Genomic DNA, 16,285 nt, shown 5'->3' on the forward strand with positions numbered 1-16,285 from the left:
GCCGCGGTGACGGACGCCGCCGCGCCAGAACTGCCCCCCACCTCCGCAGCGTCTCGGCACTGCCTCTCTCCGCCCTGCGGCCTCCGTGCGTAGCTGCCCGCTACCGGCACCCGGGTGCGGTCCCCAGGCCCGGCAGTGGAGCAGCGCGCCTGCACCGCGGCGGGGTCGAGAGCGGCGTCGTGTCCGTGGGGAGGGCGGCCAGTGGCAGCGGTAGCGGCGGCGCTCGGGGTGGGGCGGGCCGGGCCGGGCGGGATGCTCGGCGTCGCAGGGCACCATGGGAGAATCCGCGGGCGCCCGGCATGGCGGCGGCGGAGGGCGGCTGAGGGGCGGCGGCGGTGGCGGCGGCGGCGGGGAGCGGCCATGGTGTCGCCGGCGGCGCGGCTGGTGGGACAGGGCGTGTGGGCGGCGCTGACCGGGGGCTGGTACCACGACCCGGAGCAGGGCGCCTTCACCAACAGCTGCCACCTCTATCTGTGGCTCTTCCTGCTGACGCTGCCCATGGCCATGCACCTGGTGAGACCCGGCCCGCGGCGCGGCGGGGAAGGCGAGGCGAGAGGGGAGTGGGGAGGTTCAGCGGACCCCGGCCCTGACGCGGGAGGGAGCTGCGAGTGCGGCAGTGCGACAGGGAATAAGCAGACCCCAGGGGGGTTAAAGACCAGCCATGTCGGGCTGTACGTGAGGACTTGTGTCTGAAGGTGGATGGGGTGGGCGCATAGGTCGGGGCCGGACCTCTTCCTCAGATGAAGCGGTTGGGAAAGGTAACTTGGGGAGAGGTGCAGTGCTGGCTACTGCGGGTGCTGAATAACCGCCGGGACGTTCGTTAGAAAGAATCCCTTTTAAAGACGTTTTATTTTCAAATCTGCTCCAGTCTTAACCTCCTAAGAAGGGTAAATAAATGGAAAAATCCAAAGACAGTGTAATTAATATGCCTGGCTGAATGTCATTGGTGAGTCACATGTTTTTTTTTGTGACATGCAGTAACTAGAGGTTGTTTGATAGACTTGGAAATTATTATCCTTGAAAATCTGAAACTTTTGCTCTATTTTTGTGAACTCTCCTACTGTGTAAGAAAAGTTTAAAAGTATCATTTGCTAGATCATTGCATCTATTTATTGCTGTGTTTTTTCAGTAGCTTAATAATGTTGGAAGCAATTTCCATATTCAATCCCTTTAGTTGTCACAGTGACTCAACTAAATTCTTAACTAAGTTGTGTAGAATTTTTCTTGTTGGATAGAGTTTCAAATAGGTCTCTTCACCCTACATGGTCAGATATTGACTTGATTTTCAAAAGCAAAGAGTGTTCATGTGTCCCTCTGCAATCCCAGTGAAAAGCAAGTCTTGTATTTTTAATAAATCAACTGGCATACTGTATTTTGTGGCATGGATTGCAGTGAGTTCCTGTGAGCATGGTTCATGAAGTTAATGAAGCCAGGTAACATTATGCTTTCCTGGGATGGATAGGGTCTATTTCCTAGGCAAACCAGCAAGAATCTTGCATTGTAGCTTTCATTGTCACAGTGGTATGTGTGACAAAAACTAAAAAAAAAAAAAAAAGTTAAAAGTTAGCTTCCCCTTCCCCCCCACCCCCCTCACTAATGTAAGTATGTAACTGAAAGAATATATATTTCCTTGTGGGAAACTTCTGAACTAATAGCATGAAGGAGGCATGCAAGGTTCCACAAAGGAACACTGGGTACAAAGATTGTAGGTCAGAGCTAAGGTGAAAAACAGAAAGACATTATTTAAAGGGAAATGGAGGAAACCTAACTTACCTACAGCACTCTCTCAGGCTCCATCTTTGCCTGTCTAGACAGACTTGCCTTTTCTGCAGGGTGGCTGACTTTCTAACAAATCATTTGGTTAAATGAAGGACTTGTGTTCTTGAGCCTAATGTACTGCTCTGGGAATTCTTTATTCTTGATAAGAATAATGCATTTATTATGCTGCTGCTTGAGAGGAATGATGTCCTTAAGTATTTGCTTTCTTGCTTTTAAGTGGTTGGGCTTTGTAAACTTTTTGCAAGATGTATGTTCTTGCCACTTAGAAACTTGAACCTTCTTTTTAACTGTTTTCTTTGGGGAATTTTATTTATAATATTCAGTAATGGTTGGGTGATATTTATGTTACCCACTTGACACTAACAGTTTTGGATTCAGTGGCTAAAGTGACTAAAGCAGTCGCTGATATTTCTTGAAATGGCAAGTCAAAACAAATTAGAGTTTTTAAAAAAAATATTAAGATTTTCATTTGCTTGGGATAATCTTAATCACACTACTGTCAAAGAAATTCTCTGAAACAGTTTGATTTGAATGAAATGGCAAAACTGATCCAGCTGTTTTTAGATTTTTCACACTGGCTCAGCAGAGATGTGCTGACAGTAGTGTGGGGAAGCTTATAGTATCAACTTGTTTCTGTTGTGTGGATTGAGGATTTCATTCTCTAGCTTTGTCAGCATAGCTTGCTTTGGTACTAATGGTTCCTTTATTAGCTTACCCACCCCTGAAAAGGCAGATCTGTTTTCATCTCTTCCCTTTCTTAATCATTTACCCTTTGTAGTACGAAATATATGATTTAAAATGTAAATGGGATATTACTTGGAACATCACTACTGTTAAAATCAACTTTCAAAATTGTAGTGAGATCTCTTCTAACTTTGCCATGACAATTCTCATAAGAGATTAAGAATTAAATATCTTATTCCACCAAACAGTCTAGGGTTCCCAAGTGTTTTAGAATCACAGAGTCATAGAATAATTAGGGTTGGAAAGGACCTTAAGATCATCTAGTTCCAAACCCCCCGCCATGGGGAGGGACACCTCACACTAAACCATGCCACCCAAGGCTTTGTCCAACCTGGCCTTCAGCACTGCCAGGGATGGAGCATTCACAACCTCCCTGGGCAACCCATTCCAGTGCCTCACCACCCTTACAGTAAAGAACTTCTTCCTTATATCCAATCTAAACTTCCCCTGTTAAAGTTTTAACCCATTACCCCTTGTCGTATCACTCCAGTCCCTAATGAAGAGTCCCTCCCCAGCATCCCTATAGCTCCCCTTCAGATACTGGAAGGCTGCTATGAGGTCTCCATGCAGCCTTCTCTTCTCCAGGCTGAACAGCCCCAACTTTCTCAGCCTGTCTTCATACAGGAGGTGCTCCAGTCCCCTGATCATCCTTGTGGCCCTCCTCTGGACTTGTTCCAACAGTTCCATGTCCTCTTTATGTTGAGGACACCAGAACTGCACGCAATACTTCAAGTGAGGTCTCACAAGAGCAGAGTAGAGGGGTAGGATCACCTCCTTTGACCTGCTGGTCACGCTTCTTTTGATGCAGCCCAGGATATGGTTGGCCTTCTGGGCTTCAAGCACACATTGAAGCTGGATCAAGTTCAGTTTCTTGTCAACCAACACCTCCAAGTCCTTCTCCCCAGGGCTGCTCTGAATCTCTTCTCTGCCCAACCTGTAGCTGTGCCTGGCATTGCTTTGACCCAGGTGTACGACCTTGCACTTGGCATGGGTAAACTTCATAAGGGTGGCATCAGCCCACCTCACAAGCGTGTCAAGGTCCCTCTGGATAGCATTCCTTCCCTCCAGTGCATCAACCGAACCAACAGCTTGGTGTCATAGGCAAACTTGCTGAGGGCGCACTCAATCCCACTGTCCATGTCAGCGACAAAGATGTTGAACAAGACCGGTCCCAACACTGATCCCTGAGGGACACCACTCGTTACTGGTCTCCAGCCGAACATCGAGCCATTGACCACAACTCTTTGTGTGCGGCCATCTAGCCAGTTCTTTATCCACTGAGTGGTCCACCCATCAAATTGATGTCTCTCCAATTTAGAGACAAGGATGTTGTGTGGGACAGTGTTAAATGCTTTGCATAAGTCCAGGTAGATTACATCAGCTGCTCTACCCCTGTCCATCAGTTCTGTAGCCCCCTCATAGAAGGCCACCAAATTGGTCAGGCAGGATTTCCCCTTAGTGAAGCCATGCTGGCTGTCACCAAGCACCTTGCTGATTTTCATGTGCCTTAGCATGCCTTCCAGGAGAAAATTTTTTGCATGAAAAGAATGATAATTTTGTGCATGAAAAGAATGGTAATTATTATACAAAGCTGCTGGGCTGAATTCAGCCCCAGTGATACACTAGTGATGCAGACATGCCACTTCGGCAATGCTTATACTGTAGCTTATTTTACAAGCCACAAGAGAATACGTGTCCACATTTCAGTGAGTGCCCACAACAGCTTAGTGAGCGTTTCTTCTGCCTCTTGTTAGACAGGAAGCCCTTGAAGTTACAGGGTTGTTAGTTCTTATGTATTAGATCTTCTAGTCATGCTGTGATAGGAGAAGCACAGTCTGGCAGTATAAGGGTGTGGGCACATAAATAACTTGGAGGTAAATTGCAATAAAACTTACAGTGTGTTGGCTGCTTCTAGTCCCATTTGGCCATGCTTTACCCCATTTAACCCTCTGTAAAAGTAGGGATACATATATCTCTACAAGGGAGAGGTAAGCTACACTCCAGTTACTGTATTTATTGAGTAGTAGGATGCACGTTTGTAACTGAGTGGACACCTCTGGATTTTTATTTGCTACCTGTTTTCCCATGGTGTGTGATGGACATCTCTTGGTTATCAATTCAGCCAAGTTTAGAACAAAAAAACTTCTCTTTGGCTCTAATATTGAATCTCCCTGATACTTCTGCAAGCTTTATGGTAGTAACTGAATATTTATCTGGAAGTTCCCTCATCTGTGTTCTGTATCACAGGAAGGTAGTGATGCCCAGGTGCAGCACTGTCTTGCTCTAGATGCCTCAGATGCTTAAGCATCAGGTGGGATACATCTGGGTCTAATTGACTTTAATAATTCTGTCCAATTTACAAGGGGTGTGGTATTTTGTTTAACAGTTACACACCTTTATATTAGCAAGTATATACTTTAGTCTCCTCTGCCTTTGTGATACTCAAATAATATTAGTAGACATGTGAAGAATTTAGACATTCCTCTGGGAGCAATCTCTGGGCTGGCACGAGCCCCAAGTATGCCCTTTCCTCTATGGGCAAGTCAACTCTCTTGCATTTCCAATAGTAAGGGCACATTTGGAAAGCACCAGCCTGCTTTTTTCCCTGTGACCCCATGCTGTTCTGGTAGGTGGTATAACAGAAGTTATTGGGAAACAAAGGACGTTATGGCAGAGTTTTTAATCGGGCAAGAGCAAAGAAAGCTGGAGCACAGCTTCCACAGAAATCTGTGGTGGGATGTCATGAAGCTTACTCTCCAGTGAATTTGTGGATGTTTTTTTTGTAGCTTCTAATAAGATGTCAGCTCAGTTGAAGATTTTTGTTTCACTGGGGTGGCATTCAAAAGGTCAGAGGGCTGAATGGGTTCATGAGGTGTGCTGCTCTGATCTTGTCCCAGTGGAGTGTATTCTCTCAAAGTCAGTTGAAAGTAGCTGAACAATTACAAAGTTATTCATTAGAGGGAATGGAAAGACATCACGAGTACACAGGCACATGGTGTGATTATAAAACCTCGTTTCCATAGGAAACCAGGCTAATTATAACTATAGTACATCAAAAGTGAATTTATCATACAATTCCTTAGTGGTCTATAACTTAATTCCTCCTTAGCTCAAGCAGATTTGATAGCTTTCACCTATACATACCTGTGAACACCAACTGCAGTCATCTGACACTTGCATCCTTATGCAAGAGGCCTGATTTGGAAAATTGAGGGCTTTCCATTCTTGGCTTCATCTTTCTCCTAATCACTCGTGTGGGCAGGGACCAACATGCTGGCTTGTACTACTTAGCTTGCCCCAAGATTCAGAATATTAAGGATTCATTGGCCGCCTTATACATAGGCAAGCTTGGGACTGTGAGCATACACGGCACGTACATGGGGGCAGCGCTATGTACCCTGGGCATGTGGGCAAGGAAACCAAGGGCAGGCTGAGGGCCCAGCTTTCCAGCAGATCCAGTCACAAGTCAGGGGTGAAGACATGCAGCACTCAGTGGTTGCTTAAACTGGCCCTCTTTTCCACTTAGAAATCTAGGAGCTTCCTTTGATTGTCTCTTGTAGTGAGCTGTATGCATGCTTAGACTGCAGTACTGAGAGTCTATTTTTGTTGTGCCCTCTTGACATTAATCATATAATATTTATTAAGCTTTGTGAATGTCACCTATAGAGCACTTATTTTGTAGTGGCTTATTCTGAGTTGTTATTTAATAATGAGTGCTTGGCCTGTGCTTTTTAGTGTGTAGTTAAAGAGAAAAAATCTCTCCTTTGAACAACTCATTATAGATAATGGGCTATCATTCTTCGTGAAACAAGCCATTTTAAACTTATGTTTTGTAAACACTTTAGTCATAAACCAGAATTCTTCACCCTCATCCTCCAAACCTCATACCCTGAGAGCATGGTGCCTTGCAAACTGATCTTTTTGGCCCAGATTTGCTAAATAACTGAAGGGTATGCTTAGTGTTGGTATATACATAGTGCCATGAGCTACTCTTAAAAAACTAAGCCTCAACTTGTAGAAAGTAGTGTCTGTTTTATCAAGGATTGTTAGTAGTACCTACATGCTAAATAGCTTCTCCACTTTTGTGCAATAGATTCTTTGCATATGAATCAGAATAGTCATAAAAAAGGATTTGCCTGAAAACTTTCACATGTACATTGTGAAGGTATGAAGTCTCAGCCAAAAGCAGCAGCAGAATAGCAATCCACTTGCTTGTAATAACACAGAAATGATTCAACATACTCATTTCAACATCAAGATAAATGCGGTGACTTGTTTCAGAGATGAAGTAAGTGTGCCTTCTTCCCTTCCCTTCACCTGTGTGGTCAGTGTGGTTTATTTATGAACCTGAAAAGAGTTCTAATCTTTTACATTCAAATGCTCCTTTACTTGAAGTGCTGATACTCAAAATGACACATTTAGGCCCAAAGTAAAGACCATTCTTGCTTCAGTAGGCTTTAGGAAATCTTCAGCATTGAAAATCTTTCTTCTTCTCCCTTCCACCTGCACTACAAATTGTGCAGGAATATAGTAATGGTCTGTTTATAAAACCAAAAACCTGAGGAGAGATTAAACTCATAGTGAGACTGCAACTGCATGACCACAATACATAAGGGTGTTCTGTATGTATAATGATAAAGGCTTTGGCCTTCAGTTGTAACTACCAAATGTCTGTTGTTATGATTTGCCCTGTACTGTAAGGAAGTATTTACATAGAAGAATGTTGTTAGTATGTCATTTCTGTGAAAGAACTTTACAGACTATAGTTGAACTGTAATTAATTTTAATAACTAAGAAATATGGTGCTCATCACAGATCAACAAACAGATCAAAGACAGCTGCAAATTAACAACAATGGACTTTATTAAAAGAATTCAAAGAGTCCGCCTCTCCAAATGCATTTTATTCTTTTGCTTTGACTAGTCCTGATTAATTATTTAAAATTCCTCAGTGGTAAAGATACTTCGGAACACGTTTTGAGGTGTTAAAAAAAGGAGATCAAATTACAGCCTTTTACTGTTAAATCATATCTGAGAAGCAGGATAAGATGGCAGAATTTTTCAAAATTAGTTTCCTGTTCATAATGTTTCATTTTGTGTCTGCGTTTTTATCAGTTACTCATTTAGGAAAGGCTGCAGCTGCATTATCCTGGGAATGCAGTATTTTAAGAGGTTTTATAATGTTTGTCAGTTGTGAGATTGCAATGACTTTGTTAGGAAATAAAGCGATCTCCACAGCTAATCAAAAGAAGAATAAAACTTGTGAAGTGGTTTGAAATTTGAAAAGACCTTTTTTGTGAGCAGACCTCAACTATTCTGTATGAAAATGAATCTGCTTCTTGTTGTAAAACTCAATAGAGGTACAGCTATGAGACAATAAGGAATAATTACTTTAAAAAAAACTTAATGGCATCTTCTCAAAATAAACTGTTATGATTGTGTCTTTATTATTTCTTTCTGTAGGCTTTTCCAGCAAACTCAGTTACGGTGTTTGCATACTGCAGCTTGGTGACGGTGTTCTTCACAGTAATAAAGGTGATCAGTTACCGTCTACACCTGATGTTTGATAAAGGTGAAGTAATTCAACAAAAGCTATCAAGAAAAGATGGACGGCAACATAAAGATACAGAAGGTCCAAACGGAAACACAGCTCACTCCTCAGATCATAGGTAAGGTTTTCATTGCACATTGCTGGTATGTTCTGTAAAATGGATGAGTTTGCTCTGTGGTACTGCACAGCAGAAATGCCTGTTGGCTGTAGGAAGACTTCTTACAGTTGTGTGAGGAATGGCACTCCTAAAAACCTGCTTAGCATTTTCAGATTTGGTGACTGCAACACGCTTGCAAGGAAGCAGGCAGAGCTGCACCTGGTTCAGAGGGTGGGGCAGCCGCTGGGCATGATGAAGGCAGAGATCCAGTTGGGAAGTGCTAAAAGATCCTGGAGAAAACTTCTCCCAAGTTTTCTGGGGAAGCCTTAAATGCTTGATCTTTCCTCTTCCTACTGTGCTTATCTGCTGGGAAGAGTGGAGGAGAGGAAGTGGTGTGTACCCATTGGCAAAGAAAGTGCTTTACTATCACAGCTCTGGAAGCCTGAGCTCATGTTGCCTTTGTGTGCTTACAGTAACTTCCTTCTCAGGTCAAATCTAGATGTGTAAGTCACTTTTCCCCCCTTATGTTTTATTGTGACTGCCTATGATATTTTTATGGTCCTGTTCTTGAAGAAAGCTAGAACCACATTTATTTCTCAGGAGCATTTGATAGTATTTGCAGCCTCTCAGCTGAGGATCCAGGTACTATGTCTTTGCTGCAAATAATCAAAGTCAATAAGGCTGCTTCCAGGTCGAGATGCTATTAAAAGTAAAAGTGGTGTTGGGCTAAGGACTAGTGCTGACATTTTCCAGATTTGTGTATAGGTAGAATATTCGGTACACTTTTTGGTATAAATGGAGACCTCTCTTACTGGTTTTTCAACCTTGAGTCATACAAACAAGTGAAAATGCCAAGTAGCTTCCAGTGTTCCTGGGTGTTATGAGAGATGTGAAAAATGCTGGAATAGGTACATCTAATAGTGATGGCAGTGTAGAAAAGCCCAAAAAAAGCTTAAACCAAATTGGCTTGCTACAACTACCAGTCAAGCTTCATTAAGAGAGCCCTGTACACAAGAACTTTGAGTATTTTTTGGTGCATTCACAGTTGCTACTGCTAGTTCTGTGCAAGCTAAGTAGTATTAAGGTTGTTTGTATACCTACTATGCTTCTGTCTTTACACATGCATGTTTGTGCTGCTCTCCTGGTAGCAACATCACTGGGAGTGGCAAGGTCTACTTGCATCTGACTCTTGAGAAATGCCTCTTACGTGTGTCACTAACCATACAAGGTTTTTATTTTGGATTGACTGATGGATTTCAGGCTCTAGTCCTCTTTAGCTCTCACCAGTCCACAATGCTATTTCCTATGTTGGATATACCTATTTAAGAGGCTCATCAGTTGTTCTAGGCTGGCTCAAATTTAAACAAGAACTTCAGTGTTTACCTGTTCACTGGCTAGTGAAATGAATGCAAACTTTCATTATACTGCCTTTATTTTGGCTAAAAAGTAGAGGTAGAATCTCTTAAAGCTTGCTTGTTAAATCACATAACTATTCTTCTAGGAGGTCCTAGGCATAACAGTACATTATTCAGTACCTGATCAGAAAATAATGAACTTAGTATGGATACCAGAAGTTTTTAGACAGGCCCTTGTAGTTTGGAGGTTGAACAAGCTTTTTTGAAGCCATCTAACCATAATAAAATTGTGGAAAGGTGATACCTTCAGATAAATAATTTTACAGCTTATATACAGCTGTAGGGTTTTAAAAATAAGTGTTTGGGGAAAAAACACAACCTCACAAACTAAAAAGCCCAAATTCAAGCAGGTTAAATGAAATTATGTACACATCAGGGGGTTGAACAGATGGCATTGTATTTCTTACAGCAATATTCTACTTCCTAAGACACCAGCGCTATTTTATATTGGGGGATTTTTTTTTTTAATTTAGTTTTATAAGATTATCTTGGTGAGGAAGGAGATGCAAAAAGGGGCTACAATATTTTTCAGCCCTGTGCATTGGAGGGGGAAAAACACACTGTCACTTCACTGTGCTGTGTTACTTTTTTTCTATTCTGTTACTATTCCTCAGCTTCTTCCCAAAGACATTGTGATCCTCTGTGGTAAAAAGCATTGCATTATTTTTCATTTGCTTCCTTTCCAGTAATAACAGCAGGGATAATGGTGTCATCAGTGAGACCAACCAAGATGACTCTACCCAAACAATTCATGATAGTTCAAGGGTACAGGCTGTGGACTTGGAGAACTCACCTGGAGGAATGGTTAGTACACAGTTTTCTGTAATAGTGTCCTCATTTCATGCAGTCCTGCTTATCTGCTTGCTCCAGCTTATCACGCGGAGTTCTGTATTGCCATTTACTGCTCACTTGAAGCGTAGGTCTGCCTTGAGGAGGAAGGGTCGTTCCGTGCATCCCACTGTGTATATCACTGCTGTCAGTCAGCCTTGGCCTAAAGGTCTGGTTTACAAAGCTGAAACTGGTATATGTAATTCTGGACGTCTTAAGACAGGTCTGTCTGCTCTGTAGAAACCAAGTGGCCTTACTAAATCTTGCCAAGAGCAGCTAGTTTTCATGGCTGCTTTGAGAGAAAGGAGAGACTAATAGAATCAGAGCAACCTCTCATTGCCTCAGAAAGGATCTGCTCCTGTAGCATTAATAGTTTGGTTTTTTGTAACTGGACTTATGGTTAGAAAATTAACCTAACATCTCTTGAGTATTTAAACAAAGCATAAACCGCCTTTAGTTAAATCTAGGAGATGTCTACCAGACATATATAAAAATACATGTATGTGCATTCCATGCCATTGGCCATGTTTTCTAAATTAATAGTATATGAGGTGATGAAAGGGATGTATGTAGATGTTATTAAAAGAAAAATAGGAAGGAACAATAAGAAGGCTGAAAAATTCAGGTATTCAAAAATTAAGAAACAGGATAACGCTGTCTGTGTAATCTTAAATTACTCCCCATGTATACTGTGATAAAATCTTTAATTATGTGATCCCATGCTATTTTTTTCTACAGGACTCCTGCCTCAGTCAGTGCAAAGGATGGTTAGTGATCTCTAAATAAGTAGCAACTTGATACTTCATTCTGTCTTCATATCCCTCCACCCCCATCCTGTGTCCCTATTTACTGCAACTCCTGTTCTGAATCAGAACTATGTCCTCATTTCCTGGAGTGTTTTTACCTTTTCGTAGCATCTGTATGATTCACAGACATTGATAATTTTATTTTATTAGTATTTTTCTTTTATGAAATAAATTATTTTTTCCCTTTTTTTCTGTCCCATTCCCCAGTATTCTGGTATTTGTCCATTCTGCAAACCCATTTCTTCTTGGGCTTCCAAACATGTAGGCTGAGTCTTGTCAAACCTAGTCCTGTTCTTGCTGCCAGAATAGCACCATGAAATTTTAGGAGATAATTATTATTTCCTTTTGGTTTTGGTGCCTGTCAGCCAGAAAAGAGCCACATTAACTTTTCCCAAGAACTTTTTTTATAGTTATGCACTTATGCTTTTGATTTTAGATTCCCAAAGTATTTCTCTGAGTATTGTGCTAGTTTTGAGCTCCCCAGTGAGTTCCCACAGGCATTGACTTGCTGATGAGAATTCAGCAGAGGCCATCAGGGTCATTGAGGAATGAGGTACGTGATGTTTCAGGACAGGCAGGTGGGGTGTTTTAGCCTTTATAAGGCTGAAATCTTTATTAAGGATAAAAGAGCTTCATAATGGTAAGATGCAGAGAAGATTGAGCACTCTCAGAGGTGCCCAGTGACAGAATAAAATGCAGTGGCTGCAACTTGCAGCTGTGAAAGCTCCAATTAGATCAATTAGATTTAATATTTTTTGTGCATGGTTGGGTTTTGGTTTTTTTTTTTTTTTTTTTCCCTACCAAGAGGGTGGTCAAATACTGGAAGAGATTGTCCAGAGAGGTTGTGAAATCTCCATCTTTGGAGGTATTCAAAGCTCTGCTGGAGATGGCCTGAGCAACCTGCTCTAACTGTACCTGCTTTGAGTGTATGTGTATGGCAGAGGGGTATGTACTAAATGAACTCAAACTTCCTTGCAATATAAATGATTCTAAGTTAATCTAATGGCTCTGTCCTCTAGTTTTCCACTGAGAAATTGTTACCAATTGCTGGAGACCAAACTGCATTTTAGTCTTTTGGAAACACATAGCTGGAAACATGGAACAGAACATTGCATTCCTTAATGGTTGAAAACAGAAAAAAAATCTGGATTAGGCAGTGCAAAATGTTTTTTAAAAAAATCTTGTTTCCCCTCTCCCCAAGCATCACACACAATTGCAGTGATGCAATTTGGAGTATGACTGTTCTACAACCATCTCTCTCACCCACCCCTTGCATTTAATGCAAGGTACGGGTCCAAATTTCTGTGATGTTAAGCAACTTACCAATTCTGTAATTAACCTTTGATTAGGTAGCTATTGCTTTGATAGATGTGTTTTCCAACATAATTTAATAAATGCCTGTGCTAATTTTGTGTGTTCCTTTTTATTTTTAGGAGCTGCCAACACGGGAAACTATTGAAGATCTCAGAGGTATCTTAAAGGCTTTATAAATCCCTTTAAACTTTTGTTTAATCATTGCTTGCTGCAAAAAAAAAAAAAAAGACACAGAGGACCCACAGCAGGTTCCATTGTGTGTTGTATTAGTAGCTGAATAGAAAAGCTTGAGAGAACAGAATCTCAAGAGAATTCTAACAGACTAAGCTTTCTTAGCTGGCAGCCAAGCTGTTTGGGATGCAGCCTTTTGGTGAGCGTGCAAGTAGTTCTCCCCATTTTGGCATAGAGAGATAGATGAAAGAGCCTTCCCCATTCATCGTTGGGAAGCTCTGTGCCTCTGCAAAGCATTAAACCCAGAAGCCAATGAGATCAGATCACATCTTAAAGCTCTTATATATCTTCTTATTTTAGACTCCTCTTGTGATCGTTGAGCTTTAGCTCTGTAGTGTATAATTCAGCACACCTTGCTTTGCCTACAGTTCCAGTGCTTGAGAAGTTTCAATATATTTCCTTTTTGTTAAGGTTGATCACCTTATCCTATGGGACCATTTAAGAATGGCACAAAATGATGCAACAAACTTCTGCTGCACTGGCTTATTCTTTCTTTCATCTCCCTCTAAATGGGGATAATTCTGTAAAACATTTTCGTTTTAATATTAGCTGTTTCTTGAGCTATTTTGATTATTTAAATTAAATAGACATGCTGCTATACCTGTCCTGAGATGGAAGGATTCCAGCTTGCTATTATAATATGTCATATTATATAGCTACACAATGGATTATGTCGTGTAGCTAACATAAAAGATGCTTGCTTAGGAGCTGTTTTAATCAGCTGCATCATCTGTGCTTCCTTTGCTCTGCTCTGGGTCAGATTCTGCTAGCTAAAAATCGTACTTCAGTAATGCACAGTGTTCATGTTTGTGAGACCTAACTCCCATATATTTTTTTATTAGGTGTTACAGTATTAGAAGATCAGGCAGCACAACCAGCTTCATCTACCTCACCCTGTGTCAAAACAGATATATTACCTGTTTCTACAGCCTCTGCTTCAGGTGCCACCACATCACCAGTAGCGACAAAACCAGCTGCTATGGAAACACTTTCTAGTAATGGAATACGTGAAGAAGGAGGAGATGGACAGCCATATGGACAGCGTGGATCCCAAGATATTATTGTGGACAGGGATGTAGCTAAAAACTTCTCCAATATTTCTTCATCGCAAGGTGATATTTTGAGGACTGGAGTTTCTTCAGAGCCATGGGACAGTGAAAATTCAGTTCTTTCAGACCATTTGAGTAATCCTAAAAGCTATAAAAGAGAGAAACTGCCTGATGTATCACCACAGACAGGCTTTACCAGTTACTGCCCACAGTGTAATGCCATTGCAACCAAAGATCGTGAGCACATGGAAAGTTCTTGGAATGGCAGTAATATCCATGAGGACCTTGATTGCTCAGACAGTGAGACTGCTGTTGCAGTTGTGGACAACTCTCTTCCTGGAGACCAGCTATGTGAGCCCATTAAAATTGTCATCACAATGAGTACTACACCAAACACCACCCTCAGAGACATGTCAGGCTGTGTCCACCTAAAGGCTCTGGGAACTGAGAGAACGAGCTCAGCCCCTGAGTCTGGTATAGTTACGGCGGGTTGGCCAAATCAGCAAACTAATGAACAGCTCAGAATCCCTGTTATCACTTTTGACCTGTCTGATGACAGTAAAGGTAAGGCTTTCCCAGAAGTTAGTGAAAGTGAAAGAACTCCACAAGCTTTAAAGGCAGAGCTGTTGTCCAACCAGTGCTCTGGCTATGAATCGGGTGATGCAGTAAAGGAACACAGCAATCCAGCAAATAGTCCTTTAGAAACTAACACTTGTTCAGATCCAAGTCGGGAGAATGCTTCTGAAAATGTCCAGACTGTGGATTTAACTTCTAAGGAAGACCTGCAGAACCTAGACCCGCAGTCCTGTAGAACTGCTCATGAAAAGAGGCACATGCGAGTGCTAAGTGTAGACAGTGGAACGGATGTGCTTTTAAGTAAGAATTTAATGGAGGTATCTGACAAAGAAAAGACCTTACCAACTTCTAAGTCAGATCTGGAAGCTAAAGAAGGACAAGTGCCTAATGAGTCTAACTTTCTAGAGTTTGTGTCCCTCCTGGAATCCATTAATACCTCAAAGATGAAGGCATCTAATCAATCCACTGTCAAAATGGAGACGACAAAGGAAAATGGGCTTGTTGGAGGTATAATGCCTTTTTTACAACTCTCTTTGGAATTAAAAAGTGACTAGTTACATTATTTATAGCAGCTTATCCTGAGATCTGTAGTTGGGCAAATTCACAGTGGATAACTGGTTTTGCTAATAGGGCCAGGGAAGAGTGGGCTTGGTAGGACAAGGTGATTTAGTGAAAGTGTGATAGTGTCAGCAGCAGTTTTCTGAATATTTTATTTTATTAAAATTTTTCCTTTGGAAAACCTAATACTAACCTCAGTAAGTGTCCAGGGTGTATCTAGTATTCTATACTAGAACAGCATGCATGTGTCAGGCCTGGATTGCTGGAATACCAAAAATATCTTACAAAAATGTGTACAGCTACAGTTTTGCTGTAGGTTCCATTTAGCTTTCACTCTGCCTTTCTTAAGTTTTTCCTTATATCCATCTAATCCAATTCATGTCACCCTTATCTCATTGCATCTTTCACTTGTATCTATTTTTCTTCCACTTCTGTGGTGTCTTCTCTTCTGCATTCATCCCTCCTCACTTTAGCCACTCCCCTCCTGTGCAACTCCTTATTTGCTTTCCTCTAAATATTGCTTCTCTTTCATCTTTCCCTTTGTCCTTCATAGCAACCCACTGTTGCTTTTCTAGGCTTTTCCACTCTCTTTAGCTTGGCTAAAGATGTTGCCTCCCCACAGCTTGCATTCACTTCTCTTGTACCCACCCACCTGTCCATTCTTTAGTTCTCCTAGGCCTGGTGCCTTCCTTCTGGTCTGTCTTGCCCATCTTTCCTTCTTGGACTGTTCTGCAGAGCAGTTTCTGTCCTGCTCTATCAAGTTTATCAGCCTGCCTGGCCAGCCTTGGTGCTTTCTAGTTGCCTAAGACCTGGGCTGAGCAAGCCCTGATTTTCACCAGAGCCTGCCCAGCTGGTCCCCTCTTGAGCCCAGCAAGCCCTGCCAGGTCCCTGGGGTGCATGGTGCTCTCCCTGTGCAACAGCACACAGCAGTGCAAGGGTCACAGCAAGGAGGTTGTGACTTTTTACTACTCCTCGACAACAAAAAGGAGTAATGATAATTTGACTTGTATGAGGTGACTTAGCTGAAAAAATGCTAAAAATTTCAGAAGTTTAAATAAAAAGAGTGCAGCTAATCTAGAAAAGGCTTTTAGCCAAGTTTCCTCAGATAATATGAATGGGGAAGATTGCTGCATAAAAGAAAGCAATGGGTGTTCAGAATAAATCAAACTTGGATTCCACAGTGACAAAAAAAACCCCAAGCACAAGCCCAAAACTTTATTAATGTGTGTGTAGTTATTGTGCTTTAGAGCTGACAAATGAGATTCTTCTTATTGGAATCCAGGATTCTGAGGAAACAGATAGATTCTGGTTGTCCCTCAAAGCAAGCTGTTACTTAAA

The 16,285-nt window shown here is 41.8% G+C and overlaps 1 protein-coding gene across 1 annotated transcript in view; it reads left to right on the top strand.

The window, feature by feature from the left end:
* Window positions 1-323: 323 nt before the first annotated feature.
* PCNX2 (pecanex 2) overlaps window positions 324-16,285 on the top strand; it is a 151,669-nt gene continuing 135,707 nt past the window's right edge. The window contains exons 1-5 of the mRNA XM_061471262.1: window positions 324-513; window positions 7,986-8,191; window positions 10,272-10,389; window positions 12,653-12,689; window positions 13,607-14,896. Of these exons, the coding sequence (XP_061327246.1) occupies window positions 361-513; window positions 7,986-8,191; window positions 10,272-10,389; window positions 12,653-12,689; window positions 13,607-14,896 (1,804 nt within the window). The 5' untranslated portion in view covers window positions 324-360. The remainder of the gene's footprint in view (window positions 514-7,985; window positions 8,192-10,271; window positions 10,390-12,652; window positions 12,690-13,606; window positions 14,897-16,285) is intronic.

The sequence above is a fragment of the Pezoporus flaviventris genome, unplaced genomic scaffold, assembly GCF_033815535.1.
Source record: "Pezoporus flaviventris isolate CSIRO_AGI_PZ_B2104156 unplaced genomic scaffold, CSIRO_AGI_Pfla_v1 ptg000066l, whole genome shotgun sequence".
Taxonomy (NCBI): Eukaryota; Metazoa; Chordata; class Aves; order Psittaciformes; family Psittacidae; genus Pezoporus; species Pezoporus flaviventris.